This window comes from Alligator mississippiensis, chromosome 1, assembly GCF_030867095.1.
Source record: "Alligator mississippiensis isolate rAllMis1 chromosome 1, rAllMis1, whole genome shotgun sequence".
NCBI lineage: Eukaryota > Metazoa > Chordata > Crocodylia > Alligatoridae > Alligator > Alligator mississippiensis.
The window spans coordinates 327,507,688-327,525,337 of record NC_081824.1 but is presented as its reverse complement, the minus strand read 5'-3'; the positions used below and the strand labels follow the sequence as shown (position 1 = coordinate 327,525,337).

At 40.9% G+C, this 17,650-nt stretch overlaps 1 protein-coding gene across 6 annotated transcripts in view; it reads right to left on the bottom strand.

Annotated features, from left to right (window-relative positions):
* MID1 (midline 1) overlaps positions 1 to 17,650 on the bottom strand; it is a 400,427-nt gene that overhangs the window by 76,226 nt on the left and 306,551 nt on the right. For all 6 annotated transcript variants that reach the window (XM_019495010.2, XM_014607782.3, XM_059720923.1 and 3 more), the window contains one exon: positions 3,737 to 3,832. In XM_019495010.2, coding sequence (XP_019350555.1) covers positions 3,737 to 3,832 — 96 coding nt within the window. The remainder of the gene's footprint in view (positions 1 to 3,736; positions 3,833 to 17,650) is intronic.

Sequence of the window (17,650 nt, the reverse complement as noted above, 5' to 3'; positions counted from 1 at the left end):
TATAGACTCATTCCTGTAACAATTTACTGTACATGCTTAACAGTAAGAATGCAAATTGTTTATGATAAAAATATGACAAAAGTAGTATGGTAATGGAACTCTTAACTTTTCACTTTCCTGACTTCTTGAACTTTTAATTAATGTTGTGTTAGTATAATATTTGTTTTACTTGATTTCCAATGTTAATAAGAATTATACAAAAACTATCCAAAGTTAATATTGGATAGAGATCTCAGCTTCCCCAAAATTAGGAGGTATTCACATCTAAAGTTTCATTTTGGTCCTCACAAACAGAATTCTAAAGTTTAGAGTCAGATCCAAACCTTTCAGTGTTGAGTTTCAGACTCATCTCTACATATTGAGTTAATTTAAATGCTAATTAGACTAATTAGATGAATGAGATATGGAATGAATGAGTTTCCAACTCTCCAGCTACTGCTTTATATCTGGAGAGAACTGTAAGATTAACCTCGAGGGGCAACCATACATCTGTTTATGCTGAAATATGTTACCATTTTTATATATGAAAGCTTAGAATGTGCAGTATATTATAAAAAGTAGAAGAACTTGGAAAGCAGTTCTAAAATTACAGGGTTTATCTACATGCTACTTATGAGTTCCCTGGTAGAGAGGCATCCTTGTGCTACCTTAATCCCTTTCAGTATGGGAGTCTTGCTATCAGAGTTGCATGGGTGCAGGAGAATGACACATAGCCTTTGTTTCTCAATAACTGCTAAGGTAGTTCTGACTCTACTTCTCTGGGCTTAAAGGTCCCAGGCCTGCATACAGATACACATGGTTAGACTCTCATATTTGCACAAAGCCCCACTAAAGTCAATGGAGCTCTGCAAAATATGCCTATGAGTGTGTGAAAAAGAGAGTGGAAGTTCAGGGTATCAATATTTAGAGTGGAAAAGAATTAACTACCACAGTAGATACTAAGGTCCAAGTCAACAAGGTATTTAAGCACATGTTCAACTGTAAGCAGATGAGTTTGGGCTTAATCAATAGGAAAAAAAAAAAAGCATTCCATGATGTTAATTAGAGCCTGTAAGTCCTCATCTACTTATTAAAAAGGAAAGAAAAAAAATCCAGTGGAAACCTGGAATTTTATATGGAGGAAAGCAACAGGGTTCTATAGACAGTATTCTAAAATCTACAACATTTAATAAAGAACACATCTCCATAGACTTTAGTAACTATCTTATGGACTCCTACATCAGAGCTAATTTTCCATTAAATTCTAATAATTATTTTAAAAATTCTATAGTAAAGCTATTCTTCTCAATTAAATGTCATAGGACTTTTCTCTAGGGCAATATTGGGGGAAAAAACTGATTTCCCTTAGCAATATATATGCAAGAAATGTTACAAATCTCAATAATGTGAAAACTTTCTGCACATCAGTATTAACATTTAATATTGTTTGTCTGTCAGGCATCTGTAAAATGATATTAATGAATAACACAGGGTTGCCCTAGGAATTGCAATGTAGTTTAAAGCTAAATGTCCTTGTATAAAAGATTATAACAGTGCTATAATATGATAGAATACTTTTTACTACAGGAAAGACGGGTTTTACTTTTCCTGTTAAATCAAACAGACTTTTAGTATACCAAAACTATTTTAAATGCAAAATGTTAATTGCAAAGGTCTCTTCTCTATGATGGAATATAACCATGTGAAGATTGCTTCATCATAAATTGGGATTATTCGCTGTGTCTTTGCCTCTTATTATAACAACTCTCTCCTCTTTTCTTAAAGTATATTTGCCACTTATGAAAACTGCTAGATTGAATTAATAATTCTTCAGTTTTTCCACCGATAGGCATGCATGAGCTGTTCTTCTGACCATTCATTACTGTTCCAGTATGCCTCAATCAAAAGCTGAAGGCACCATGTTGTGAGATGACAGAGGTATTTTTTTCATGACCTTCCTAAAACAAGTTGGAAGGAAGGAACATGGAGGATGAAGATAGCTTCAAGTACGTGCTATCTCTTATATATCACTTATATGGGACTAATTATACTTATGGGCACTAATTAGTTTTTCAATAAAGTTGCTCAGGGCACTAGACTCAATTTTAGGAAACCTGGGGTCAAATCCCTGCTTTTCCACAGACTTCCATAGATGTCCTATCCTAGACAATTCAAAGATATTGAAATACTAATGAAAAAAAAAAAGATTTTTGGGTAAACACCTAAATACACTTAAATTCCAGTGGTTTTCCACTGTGGATCAGATCCTTAAAATCTCTTTGCCTCCATTCTCCATCTGTAAAATGGAGACATAATTTCCTAACCTCACAAAGGATGTTGAGAAGATAAATACATTAAAGATAATGACATGTTCAGACACTGTGGTAATGAAGAACATATAAAATGCCATGGATAGATAATACCAGGGTGATGCTGTAGCTGGCATGGTCCAGGAGACATGTGAGTAGCAAAGATTTTTGTGGGTGTGATTTTTGAGATACGGGTGAACACATTTTATTGAATCAACTGTACAGCTGAGGGGATATAGACAAACTTTTTGGTACTAAATACTCTTCCTCAGGCCTCACTGAAAGACCCAATGCTCTTTTGGGAGCAGCCAGTGGGGAAAAGCCTGGGATGGTGCAGGCAGACCTCCTTAATCAGAGGTCCTGCCAGGGCCCGGCCATGGCCCCCCTCAGGCCAGCACTATGCAAGGGAAGGGAAGATTGCTCTAGGCCCCCCTCTCCTCCCAGCTTCTAGCCTGAGCCACCGCAGGCATTTGTCTGAATTTCCTCAGTCCAGAGAGAGTGTCTGTGCAGTTACAAACCAGTTCAGCCTAACCGGCTTAGATTAACCGGCAAAGATTGAATCAATTCAGGTTCAGGCTTTTTGAATGTCTGTTCCTAGCTGGACAAACTGTGTAGTTGGTGGTGTGGGATATAAACAAACTTCTGGACACCAAGTACTTTTCCTTGGATCTCTCAGTGAGAGAGACAGAGACAGAGACAAAAACAGAGATGGTATAGTGAGGTCCTATGCTTCATGGACAGATAGGCCATTTGTAGTGAATGTGGAGAACTCTTAGACCATGTCCCCATGAGCAGGGACATACAGTTGCCATGGGGAAAAAAGTAGCAATACAAATTCATGCCCTTGCTTTTTGTTTTGGCACATACCCCTGTACATGGGGTTAGGATAGTGAAAAATCCTAGAGATAGAGAAGTTGGGGCCAGCACCTGGAGGCCCCCTGGGGCTGCAGCAATGGTGATCCTAGGCTCCAGGTGTGTGGAGCCTGACCAGCAGCTCGAGTGATGATCTGGCTGGCCAGGCTCCAGTTTCAGGTGGTGTACACTGCTGCCATGTGCACCACTCCACTTTTTTTCCTGCATGCTTTTTTCTGATACTGGGATTTCCCAGTATCTAAATTTGGCAGCGCAAGAACCAAATCACGTGCATAAAGTACATTTTGTGGCATTTCAAAACACACATATATGGCCATGTGCACACAGCCTTTGGTTTTTCTTTACAGAGGTTTGTAGAGAAGGACAGGAGCAACACAAGACCATTTTTGTCAGGAAAAAAAGCCCACCAAATTAGACAGTTTGTCACCCTTTTGGTTTTGCTTTACATTCATTTTCATTTGATCCAAAATGATCTGCTTGGAGCCCTAAAAGCTAAAAGATTTCTGAAGTGAATAGGTACTGTTTATACATCAATATTTCAGGTTAAAATGTTCCAAGCATAGCTCAATACTCACTTCCACATGCTGGCAGGTTTGAATGAGTTTAGCCAGAAGCGTTTCTAGTTCCGTATTCCTCTTAATAAGGTTGGTAAGGTTACTTTCCAAATTTTGCTGTTAACAAAGAAGAAAAAAGAACATTTCAGTATTCTGCAGAATCAGGACTGTAAGGAAGTGTACAAAAAACATACTTTTGGGACTTGATTTTCCTAAATTTGTAGGTATGTAAATGTAAGTATCATATGAACATGCACTGCCCGGGCATGCATACACTAACATAACCACTAGAGGTCCACCAAGAAACCAGCTTCATGCACAGACCTGGGGGCAGCTGGGCTTGGGGAGAGGGAAGGAAGGAGAGGTGCAAAAACATCAGTGCCCATGTTGCTGGCCTGGTTGTGGCAGCTACCCCATATGTCACCACCACTGCCCAAGGTACAGATCTCCCAAGTTATGATTTGCTATGCTTACAGTAAAGTGAAAAAAGTTGGGCCAAATTTCTTGACAAACAGTAAATATGCTAAGAAATGGAATTTTAGGGGATCCATGTTAGGGGCTGAATTCATCTAATATTTCCATCCAAAACATGGGGAGAAATTAAAAAAAATATGAAACATTTCATTTCAAAATATGTAAAAAGTAAAGCATTATTTCAGATACTTAAAATGTTTCAAAACTAATCTTTTAATTGTTATATTAATACAGCAATTTTAAAAGGAAAATAATAAGAGGTATATCACCTCAAAATAAAATATTTATTTTGGGTTGAATGCAGAATTATGAATTGAGCCTACATTATTTTTATTTATTTTTCCTGTTTCCCTGAAACAAACTAAATTGGTTTTGGTTTGATCTGAACTAAATCCTCCACTATCCTGCCACCCCCTTGAGTTTCAGTCATCTTAAAAACCTCTTAGTTTTCTAGCTTTAGAGCATCTGTTACACATGTGTTTGCACATATGTGGTAGAGCTTTTTCAGATTAGGCATTTAGGCATGCACTTCTTAAAGCTTTATTGCAAACTCTCCGGTTTTTATTTTTTTACTATGTTTTTCTATTTTTTTACCAGCTAAATACTTAAAGATTCAGTACAGCATATTTCACATTCAGTTTAAACAAAAATACTCATAAACCTGGAAATGAATGATCATCCCTTACTTTTCCACTTGGTTTTTAGAAAAACAGTATTGGATGCTTTATAAAAATCTAAATGTGCAATACACAATATGATCCTGTGTAAATCACTGTTTGTGGCTCTGTTAACAGAATTCAGTTTTACCAACAGAGGATGTATTTAAAGTCTTTGCTCCTGGAAATAAGTGAGTATTAGGGAGTCCTAGATTTTCTTAATATACAGGCAAATGATGTTTCTCACTGCCCTGGTTATGGAGAAATCTATGCCTCACCGTCTGAAGGCTCAAATAACAGAAAATAAAAATTAATTCATATTTATTTTTAAATGCCATCATTTCTGTGGACCTGACTATTTAGGATGATGTTCAACTATTTTGGATCAGTAATACAGAGTCCTGTTTTAATTTTGCACCTTTTTGAGACCCTTTCATACATTTATTTTTCTCCACCCTTTTGATAACTATGTAATTATTCATGATTTTTCAAAATGAACTGTGCGTGATAGTCAATACCTATTTTCCTTTATACTTTAGTGTGTGGATTGTCAACTGTTATGTTCAGATTCTTTAAGAATTTGCTGATCTGCTTTTTATCAAGTTTATATATAGTAAATCATTTTAACATGGGTATTGGATCTGGCCCTTACTGAAAAAAAAAAAAAAGAAGATATATATGCATATACTTATAGGGTCCCTTATTTATTAAGAAGCCAATGCAGCTTTGACGAGACTTGAATTGGCCCTTACTTGTATGTCTTATAATCCCTCATGCACACAAATAGCTTTACACACCTAAGTCTCATTAGACTGGAACTGGTTATATGAATAAAGTTACTCACCTACCTAAATATTTGCAATATGATTCCCTTTCTTAATATGAATAAGAAACTGTCCTTCTCTCCTTTCTAATTCTATTTTATTCAGCAAGCAGTCCCAGTGAAATAAATGATAAAGTGCGGAGTCAGAATTGGGTCCTGTCTTTTTTCTTATTGATGGGAATACAGGATCTCAGGCTGCTTGTACACTCAGTGGGGGGTTTAATTCAGTTTAGTTCTCCCTAAATTGAAACAGTGGATTTTTAAAAATACTGCTTCAATTTAAGGAGAATTAAACTGAATTAAGGCCCCATGACATGTACACAAAGGTGGAGGCCTGATCCTTGCCTGCCTCTTCAGTGGGGGGGGGGACAGAGATGAGCTGCTGGCGGGCCATGCGGTCTCTGAACTGTACGGGGTGGGGAGGGGGGAGCCTGGTGGCACCCACCCAATGGTACCCGGCCCAGTCAGTCCCAGGGGGCACCATAGCCACGGAGGGAAGCACCACCCCCCCAAAGCTGCAGAGGGAAGCACCATGCCCCCGCATAGGTTGGGGAGGCAGGCAGGCTCCAGGGAGAAGGAAAAAAAAGATCAGTCTCACCGTTTTATTTTCTTTTTCTTCAGTGGAGCCTGCCTGCATGGACTGCCACTGGGTCCCACAGCCCCTGAGCTGTGCAGGGCCCGTGAAGCACTGAGCACATTGGTTTCCAGTGCCCTGTGCACTCTTGCACCTCAGAGGTGTTTTATCTTGCTATGTACCAAAATCATTTAAAGCAGAATACGCTGCTGAGCATGCAAACAGCAAAGCCACTAAAGCAGTGCAAAAGGGCATTTATGCCACTTTAAAGGCCAATTTTGTGGTGTGTACAAAGGCCCTCGGATGTCAGAATCATCATTAATTTCATTCTTGCTCCTCTTTATTAATTAACTTCAGTGAACTTCTTTTTCTCCATCATGTCTACTTTTCCCCTGATATATTTGTTATATACCCTTTGGCTAACATTAATTCATTTGGCTGTTTCCCCCCTGCCCTTATCTTCTCAGTGCATGTTTTAAAATGTCTTTGTTTTCCTTTGTGTTGACACTACCTTCCTGTTCCAAATTGTTTTTGTAAAGCTCAGATCTTTAAGCACTCCTTCTGTATCCATGCTGTCTTGCTGTTTCTGATTCACTCTTTCATGCTGCTAAAAGTGCATAAAGGTCAAGTGTATTTCATTGCTGAACCATACATAATGCAGTATTTAGAAGCAACCTTATTACCATATATGATGCGAAAAACACTGATGGACCACTCAATTGTTGTATAGTCACAGACAGCACAAGATTTCCATAGTCCTACATATACAGCTCCTCCAAGTGGTTTGATGAGGCATACAAGGCCAATTATTCTGGCTTTCTGCTGTCATCCATGAAAGTTACAGATATCATGATATGGCTATGAAAATACCTTCTGCAGCTCTATCATTGGGGGATCTTTAGCAATCCATTAAAAAAGTGCAACTGGAAATGTAAATCCTACATGGCAAACCCACTTAAAAGTCATTATTTGACACAACCGGCACTCACACTTTGAACATATGTATGATTAAGACAAATGTTCACCAAGCTGGCATATTTTTAAAAATCTTAGTAGCCTGCAAGAGCTTGACATTCAGGCCACAACCATTTCAATAGCCGGTATTTTTCTCTGGTTTACACAGAAACTTACCTAAGCTATTGCAATTCCTGGCTAAAAGTATACTAACCTATTTTGTGGGGTAAGGTGTATGGTGACAGGCATGAGTTCTCAGCTCTACCCTGGATTTGTGCTGAAGGCCACCTCAGGTCAACCCAGCAGTAAATAGGTTTTTAGTCTAGGGAGGCAAAGCTCATTAGAGACGTTGCTAGTCACGTCCTTCCCTGTGTTCCATTGTCTACAGACACCGACACATCCTAATTACACTGGCACTGCTGGCTTAGAAAGACCTTAGATCTTGTATTGGAGAGTGACTTTCCTATTCAGTCAACATCAAAATACACAGGCAAATATGGATAAGTCTCAAGTGGTTCCTCAATAATCCCCCAAAATGTTACACACATAAAGCCAGAGATGCTGTAAATGTGAAACTAGCTATTGGTGTAACAGCATATGTTTTTAATTTACAGTCTAGTAAAGCATTCCCGTATTCCACTTCTAACCAGATCTGCAGACATAAGACTATAATCGTTAAATGGCATAATGTACAAGACACATTTCTGTCTTTATAGATCTCCCTACATTTTCTGCCTAAGCTGCACTTTAAATAAAATTCTAATATGAATATTTATTTTATACACCTAGAAGTTAAATGAGAAATTCATGAAGACAAGAATTTAACACTTTTTGTTAATTGATACAACAGTTGGTGCCAGAAACTCGTGGGCCATATTCATAGGCTTTAGGCAGGGAACCTTAAGTTCCAGACTTTGCTTCTGGGTGTGCTTATGTATCTTACATCATTGATTGAAATGTAGAAACTGTGTTGGAAACAGACAAGAACACCAGATACCTCCTTTATTCCAAGACAATGCCTTCTCCATTGTGTTATAGACTTTGGCTCTGTCTTTCTTGTTCTCTCTTCAGGTCCATGGCTCTTATGTTCCTTCCTGCATGCTGTCCCAACTCTAGCAATAAGGCTAGCAAACCTTCTCAGACCATCTTAGCCCATACCCTGGTGATTAGGGCACTCTCTTGGGGAGAGGAAAATGAGGTTTGAAGATGACAAGAGTCTAGCACACAGGTTTCCCTTTTTCTGAGTATGTGTTCTAACCACTAAGCTAGGATGCATCAATACCACCATTGACCTCTGTTTCTTAAAGAATATAATGATCCAGTTGCTATTATATGAAGATACAATGTACGACTTAAGTCTACATGAGAGTTTCAGACTTTGAATTCTAATTTCACATTGGTGCTTAAAAATGGGCACAATGACACAATTTGCATTGTGTCAAAATGTGCATGGCACAAAATGCATTGACTGGTGCTTAAAATGGGATTGCAAGGAGGCACCTGAGTCCAAAAGAAAGGCAGGATCTCACATATACTCTTCCCACCTTCACCATTTCCTATTGGCTTCCTTTGGCATTCTCCCACACTTAGGTGTCCCAATCTCACTGTTTAAGTACATACTATATACACCATTTAAGTAATTTAGGGGCAATAAAGTTTTAACTGAAAGTTACATGTAGGAATACTCAACATCACCATGCCAAAACTCTCTTTTGGATTTGGTCCTCTGTGACTATGCATATCAAATAGCAGCATGATCTTGGATGCATTATTTGTAATTACAGGAAAATACTTTCTTACTTTTTGTTCACAGGCATAATATATCATCCAAAATACATATGTTTATTTTGAAAAATAATTACGTTTCTGGCCCTTCTGCCAAGGCATTGATGCCTTTCAAAATGTTCACTCAAACCAATCAAGCAAAGCCAGCCAGAATGGTGGAAATGTTTTTTATTTATCTAACTGTTCTGACTTCAAAGTCTGCTTAAGATTACTTCAATGGCAACACTAACGAACTACTAGCTAAAACACAAAAGACTCACTTAAAACAGTTTTTGGGATACAGGTAGGTTTAATCACACTACAGTTGCATTGATTGTGTCAGTGGCCAAGGGTGATGTAACCAAGTTGACTGAGGCCATGTCTACACAGTGAGCTTACCACACCTGATAGTGCTGCATTAAAATCATGGTACTGCTTTTCATCTGTTTTCTCCTAACCTAAAAGTAGTGCAACCAAGTCCACCCTATAGGTGGTCTAATGGGGGTCAGGGTAACTGGCACTATTACACAGAAGTTGACATGACTACACTGCTTTTGGTTCAGAAAAGCAGACTGTGCAGAGAAGCACAGCACGCTTTAAGGCCATGCTGTTGAGGAGATTGATGCATTTTGATCCAATAGTTGAAATGAGAAGCAACACATTCAGATTCAGAAGATGGTGCAATATTATAACAGTGAGAGGAAGCAGACATTGAAACAATGTAGGGCAGGGGTGGACAAATTCTGGACTGTGGGCCAAATCTCGCCTGCCATCTAATTGGACGCGGCCTATGGCTACCCCTGTGGCACTGCACGTGGGATCAGTCCAACCTGCTCCTGCTGGGGCAGCCCACACAATGCTCCTGCCAGTATCCACTGGCCCAGGCCCCGGCCAGCGCGCAGCATCTGGCAGGGCTGCTCTCCTTGCTTCCAGTAGGAGCTACCTAACTGAAGCTTCCCCCCTGCCTGCCTGGAGCAGTGCAGCAGGAGCAAGAAGAGGAGTTGCCACTGGAGGCGAGGGGAACAGAGCAGCACCCAGCCGGCTACAGTCACACCAAGCTGTGTGCACTGGCTGGGGACTGAGCACAGGCAGAGGAGGAGCTTGTGGCTCCTGCCCCAGCATGTGGGGCTCTGGCTCCAGCTTGTGACTTCTACAGCCATGTGGTCCTGCCCCAGCATGTGAGGCTTTGGCTCCAGCTCCTGGCTGTCTTTAACCCACTCCTGCAGGCAAGCAGAGTGGGTGGAAGGCAGCCAGGAGCTGGAGCCAGATACTCATATGCTGGGGCAGGAGCCACCTGTCTGAAGCTCTACCCCCCGCCCCACATGCAGTGGCACTCGGAGCGCGTGGGGCGAAGAGCTTCAGCTAGGCAGCTTCTGCTGTTGGTGAGGAGAGCAGAGCAACACCTAGCTGGCTGAAGCTGCACTGGGAACAGCTCCACCTGAAGCTGTGCACTGGCTGCAGCCAGGGCTGGAGCCAGCAAGCACAGGTGGTTGTCCTGGGAAGGGCTCAGCCGCATGCAGAGTGCTGCATGGGCAGCAGCAGACCAGGCAAGCTCGGCTGTGCATATCTCCACCTTCCTCCCTCACCCCTAGCTGGCTCCTTGGCAGATTCTTCAATACACACACATATTTCCCCAACCCCCTTAATCCCCCATGGACCCCATACACACCCCTCCCACAGGATAGGGGTTGAAGGGAACAGATCGCACTTGTCCTGCTCCTAAACATTGTTCTCCTGCCCAACCAAAGCCCCATAAGGAGTTTTAGTGAGTTCTTGAGTGGAGGGATGGGCGGGGGCTGGGTCCAGCCAGCGACAGGCTCTCAGGCCCGAATAATTGCTCACCCCTGACGTAGGAAGACTGTATGACTTGAAATAGAGGTGAGATATTTTTATGAGGATAAGCTATAGTTAGTGCCTCTACACATGCAATTAATTTGAAGTAATAAACTCCAGTGCATATTGTGCCAGAGTTTATTGTTCCTGGACCACAATTGGGCACCCAGGACCACAGCAGCTTGAGCTAGGTCAGAGCAATCCCAGCTGGGAGGGGCCTTGGGATCAGCCTGCCAGCCCGGGGCTGCTCCAACCCAGATCAACGTGTTGCAGAGGGGCTGGCTAGGGCATGAGAACACTCCAGCGTAGGGCTAGCCAGCAGGTAGCCCCCTGCACTGAAGCATCCTCATGCCCCAGCCAGCCCCGTCAGCATCTGCATGTGCATTGCTGCTCACTACAAAACTCTACTGCAGGGGAGTACTTATATTTATAAGTACTAACCTGTGGCTGAGTTTATTAGTTTACTGTATCCTACTAGGGCTGCATGGATAGATACTGAGATGTTTACTGAGGAACTAATTAGGCAGCTCTTCAGTAAATATCTCATGCAGATCCACCCAATTTCTACCTTATATAGAAGTTATAGGCTTCATATAGGAAAGATTGGGGTGGGTCTTGTGTCCCTGTAGTAGAGCAGGAGATCATAATCAAAATGGTCTTTAAATGGCCATAATGACTCTTCTGGCCTTTAAATCCATCAATCTATGAAAACCAAATGTGAACCTGTACCCCTTGCCAAATCAGTGCTCTAAGGCAAAGCATATCATGTACAAAGGGAAAGGAAACATTGTTTTCTTCAATGTATTGGATGTTTCCCTCCTAGTCTTCCAGATGTGGATTGTCCTAAACTATTATATGGATGGTAATTCTGTTGAAATGGAAGTATGAGATTATAAATATTCAAAGCAGAAGAATGCAGACTAGTGCTAATATTGGCTTAATAGCTACCACTAGCATTCCTAAGACTACTGAACACTGAAACTTCTTCCACAAATGATAACAATGAAAATATTTCCAGAACTTTTCCTCCTAAAAAATCTTCCTCCACTATAGAGCCTTCCTGTTCAAAGGGCTAAAGAGAAAAAAATATAAATCAGCCAGTTACAGTAGAAGCTGTAGAGGTTTGGGTAATGTAAGACTTTTTTTCTTGTCTTTTCAGGAAAATATCTGCTGTCAGCAGTGAACATACATCTTTTTTTCCATAATAAATAATCAAGAGCTCCCTCCATTTTATGGATGTATACATTGCTTTCATTTACTCTTTGAGAAGTTCCAGGAACACTTCGATGAACATTGTGGCACCTGCTATGACTCAAACAGTGCAGAAAAGCAGTGTAATAACAACATTCCTTACAACTCATATATACCATTGCATGATCAAAGTACTTTATAGACTTTGGCACCAATTCACAATTACTATGTTGCTACGCCTGATGCAGGAATCACACAAGGGTGAGGTAAAATGACTATGCAACATGGTGTTTTGAGACCATCTGCTGGTATGAGTAAAGAATACTGGGAGTCCCAGGACAACAACAACTTAGTCCTAGTAAGTATGCAAGAGGCAAGGGTTTTTGTGGGTGATATTTTTTTGTACCAATTGGAGGCTCGGGAGAGATTTAGACAATCTTTTGGGTAATAGGCACCTAGTAAAAGGTTAGACCTTACAAGGGTCATGTGAATTAAATAGGTATCATCATATATCCTTTTTGCAGAATGGCAACACAAAAAAAGGTTAAGATTCCCATTTTTTGCAATTCAGTGACTAAAATTAGCAGCTATAAACCATTGCCTAAGGATTTATAGTAACATAATTTACTGAGGTAGATCTAAATGCCTAATCATACAGGCATTCAGGGAGGTTAAATTGGGCAAAAAATGGCAAGCCCAAGTGAAGTTAGTATACCTGAGGGAGAGCAGCCATGTGCCCCCCATGTGCTCTTACCCCTTCTTGATCCAGACGACTATTTTTAGCTGCTCTACTCCCTCACCCCTTGATGGACAACCCCTGCCCCCTGTGGACCCACCAGCCCCCTGATCCTACCAAACCCGCCCCACCCCAGGATTTGCTAGCCCCACCCTGATCCCACCCACCCTTTCCCCACCCTGAGTTAAAGTGTGACAGACAAGTGTGTGCACCCTAATGGTTTGTCTACACAGACAAATAAGTGTGATTGTAGTATGTGCTAGTGTATCCATGCCAGTTAAATCTAGTTACTATGGGTTAAAATGGCAATGGAATGGTCTTTAGAATGTACCCCATGCACCCTGGGCACACAGAAGCTAAAGTCTATGCCATCATGTCTGCACTGCTATTGTCACCCATGCTAACTAGATTAAGCATGCTTAGGGATTCCAGCCCATACTACAATTACCTCTACATATTGCTATATAGACATGCCCCAAGACATTTGTCCTCTGGTTCCAGGGCCAATGCCTAATCCATTAGAAAAAGTTGTTCTTCACTTTTGAAAGACATGCAGAATAGCAAATACAGACCTAGGTTTCGAGAGTATTTGATTTTAATGCACTCCCTGTGGTGTTTTGTTCTTTTAAATGGACATGTCAGAATACCAGATGCATATGGAAGAATTGAAGTTAATTTTGATGCGGTGTGATTCAGTTGAAGAAGACCCTTACAGTTCTCCAGCCAGCCTTGAACCCCTCAAATGGTAACATTTTCTATTAATAGGTATGATTGAGTTCAAGTCCCAAATGCACTGAGCTCAACCACCACTCTGCATGCTCTGTAGTGGAAATAATAACTACAGGGAAACTGCTGCTTCTGAGAATTGAGTTCTATGGCACAAGGGATGACAGCATACTGCAAGGAGAAATTCAAAGAAATACTACCCAGTGAATGAATAAGTTAGCACTGTTTTTCATTATACATGCAATATGAGAGAACAGCTTTTGAAGGCAATACAATTTATATGATCTAAACTAAATTTGACCTGTTTCTACAGTTCATAAAGATGCTGCTGATTTTCTTGTTAAACTTTACAAAAAAATCATGAGAAACACAGCATTTCAGATCTACCTGTTTCATGACATACAGCTGAGTAATCAAAGTTCCTCCTTCCTTTCCCTGAAAAGAGATATGCACCATCTCCCTGCACAATGCTTCCACATTGGTTCTTCTTACTGGGTGCCCCTGAAATGCTGGTACATGCCTGTTGTTTGACTAGAATACATACCACTGGTGAGGCAAGTTTTTTGAGATGTTCCTTGCCCTGGTCTTGTTTCCCTTACAGTTTCTATGCTTCACTTTTTTCCCTACAGCATAAAAAAAATCTTTATGACAAAATAGAGTACATCTACACGAGACATTTACCAGGAATCCTAATTAGATAAGCAGTAGTCTCAACATCTGTATGTGTGGCCCTATTAGGCTGCAAGAAACTAATTAATTCAGCCGTAGGTTAGTACTTCTAAACACAAGTGCTATCCTAAGGTGGACTTCAGTGTGCAGCAGTGCAAATGTAGATGCTGACAGCAAGGGCTGGGGCATGAGGGGGCTTCAATGTGGGGGCTGCCAGGTGAAGCCCTGAAGCACCATTGTACCCCAGGCAGCCTCTCTGCATCACCTTGACCTAAATTGGAGGAGCCCAGGGCTGGCAGGCTGACCCCTGAGTCCTCTGCCATTTGGGGCTGTTCTGACCCTGATCAATATGCTGTCGTCCCAGGTGCAGTTGTAAATACATTGCCTAGCAGCAATAAACTCCAATGTGATATGCACCAGAGTTTATTGCTCTGTGCTAATTGCATGTGTAGGCTGTGTCCAGATGAGTGCAGGCATGTAGTATGTGGTACCATACCACACGTGACCCATCTGTGGTGCCACACACTGCACATGTAGGCATTCCCCATGCTGCTGCCTTGGGAAAAAAAAAAATCCCAGGGTCAAGAAATCCCATGCCAAAAAAAAATGGTGTGGCAGATATGGAGACACAGTGTGCTGCCCAAAACCAGAGCCATGCTATGGTTGCTGGCCAGGCTTCCTGCTGCAGCTGCAACCCCAGGATTCCCCCAAGACCCTAGGTAAGGCTGCTGGGGCCAGCACAGTTGCTGGCCCCAACCTCCCCTACCCCACCTGGGGTAACCTGCCATGCACCAGACTGTGCGTGGCATGGGCATTTCCTAGGGACAAGTAGCAGCTGCACAAGGTGTGTCACTGCTACTTGTCCCTGGGGAAACAAACATCTGTGCTCATCTGGATGCACCTGGATGCACCCAGACTGTGGAAGAAGACTGGAATAAATTCCAGATACAATATAATTAAAGAAGAAAAAGAAATGTAATAATTCTGCCTGGCTGGGCCCATGGTTTAATCAAGTACTAATTACTGGGGTAGACATTCAGGTGAAGACTTAGAGGAAAAGAACATTTTAATAATTAAAAAAAAAGAGAGAGAGTCTTCTGCAAAATTTTCTATTAAGATAAGCTAGTGATAAGTGATCTTTATGGAATTGTGCCCTTTTCAATAGTAAATATGATCACAGACCCATGGGATCCATGCTAGTTATCTTCAAATTTCCTTTAAAATAGTTAAAAGGGACAAAAGAAGAGATCCAGCATTATAATACTTGGTATGACAGCTTCATATAAAAAGCTATTTATTTTTTTTCAGTGTGATAATTCTGTTGTAGTACAATGTGTTACTTGAAGTGTACAAGTATCATGAAATTCTGATTTAAACTCAGAGCTCAAATATTTTAGGCAATGGGGGTGGTTAAGATTTTGGATTAAATAATAGTTACTATTTACCAATCATTAAAAAGAGATTGAAAAGTGGTTTGGATAAATTAAGAACTGGTAAAAATCTGTTGCTAAAATTCGAACTTTTTGAGATTTGTTGTTAAGGGGTGATTTCTTTTTGGCCCCAGTCACATTCAATTTTTGATCCATATGTGTTTACAGCTACTGAAACTGGGACTTAAAGTTTAAAATACTCAAATAAAGGCTGGTCACACTATATTTCTTGTATTCCTCCAAAAAACAGGTAAAATTGGCATTCCAGGAATCTCAAAGAGCCTGTGCTTTTGAGATGTAGAGTCTTATCTTGCATAAGCAAGATATTAGTAGAAGCATTCCAAAATTTAAATTCTGAACTTTACAATGAACTTTAATAGGAGACAGTTATTGGAAAAGAAAGGTAAAAGCTTGTCTAAAAAATCCACAGTTAATACAATTCTTTTAAAATCCTGGCTTCTACAAACATCAAGCTATTCAAATTAAAAATATATATTTTACTTTATGGAATATTTAATAGGAAAATCAGTTTTTAATCAGTCAGTACATATTACTGAGTTCTGCCAAGCTACCTCGATCTTGTGGGTGTATATAAAAAGCAAATAAGAATGATATGAGTATGAAGAATTAAAGAGGAAGCTGAACCTGTCTAGAAATGAAAAAGGAAGCAAGGAGTGCAGTGAATTGCTTCTTATTGAAGTTTGGACCAATGGGTCTTTCACAGCCCTGATAAACTTTCCTCTGCTGAGTATTAACCAACTTGTTGCTTTGGATCCACTTGATGGGCTCATAGGCTCTTAAATCCCCTGAGTCAGAGCACAACCTAGTCAATGCCCTTGGGTTTGGGTCTGTCAGGGTACAGATCCCCTGTCTAGCACATCATCTGAGAGCTGAGAAATGATTTTCCAACTGTACTGGCCCTATGTCTAGTAGGCCTGTGTGAATAGAGAAGTATTCAATTTGGATTCAGTCAATTTGGAGGCCAGAGATTCGATTCAGAGATTCAGATCACTTTTCTGAATTGATTCAGCTGAATCAGCTTCAGAAAATTCAGCACCAATTCAGAGAGATTCAGCCATAGAGTATAATGGGGAATCAATGAAATATCTATAACTTTGTCATTTTTTGGCTGATTTGGATAAAACTTGCAGGGATGGTAGTGCCTGCTGAGGACAAGAAGCCTGCCAAGTTTCAAGGATATAGGTATATGTAGCTAGCATGTGGTATGCCAGCTAATGCTGAGAGGTGTCTGTGTAAGACAGGCAGGACAAAGGCAGACAGGACAGTGTCTACTTATAGCTTTTTGGAGCTAATCAACAGGTAGCCGGTAATGTCTCTCCATTCCTTCCTTGGAAAAAGCCATTTAAGAAGAGCTTGAATTAATGAGAGAGGCTTTTGTTTTGTTTTGTTGGGGTGCTAAATGCTATGAACTCGCTGTGTAACTCCCTGCTGTGTAACTAAATGCTGTGCAGCTCCCTGCTGGCTCCCTCACTGGTCAGAAGCAGTGAGGTGGGGGAAACCCCTTTCTAATCAGAAAATCCTGCCAGGGTCTGCCCACTCACCCACTAGGCTGAGCTGAGGGAAGGGAAAAGAGGGCTGCTATAGCACCCCCCAGCTTCTAGCCTGAGCCACTGCAGGCATGTGCCTGCATTTCTTCAGTCCAGAGGGGATGTCTGTGTGGTTACAAACCAGTTCAGCCTACCCAGGTTAGACTAGCCTGCAAAAACTGAATCAATTCAGGCTCAGACTTTTCGGATGTCTGTCCCTAGCCTTCAGGTCTATCTTAACCAGGTTTCAGCCATTTTGAAATTGGTTTATGTGCACTGAACTTCTGCTCTTTTACAGAATTTAACTGATTTCTGATCATTCAAACCAGTTTGTGTGTGATTTCTGTACCTAGCTTTTGTGTTTGAATCAGACTTACAACAGTTTATGAATGATCTTACCAGTTATAAATATGCCTTAAATCTTGTCATGAAGAATGTCGTGCTGTTGACTACTGCATCTATAGCCTTGACCTTGCACCACGTAAGTCAGAGAGAGTTTTCTTTTTGACTTTCCCCCAAATAGGCTCCAGGTGTGATAGACCATCAACTGGAAAATTA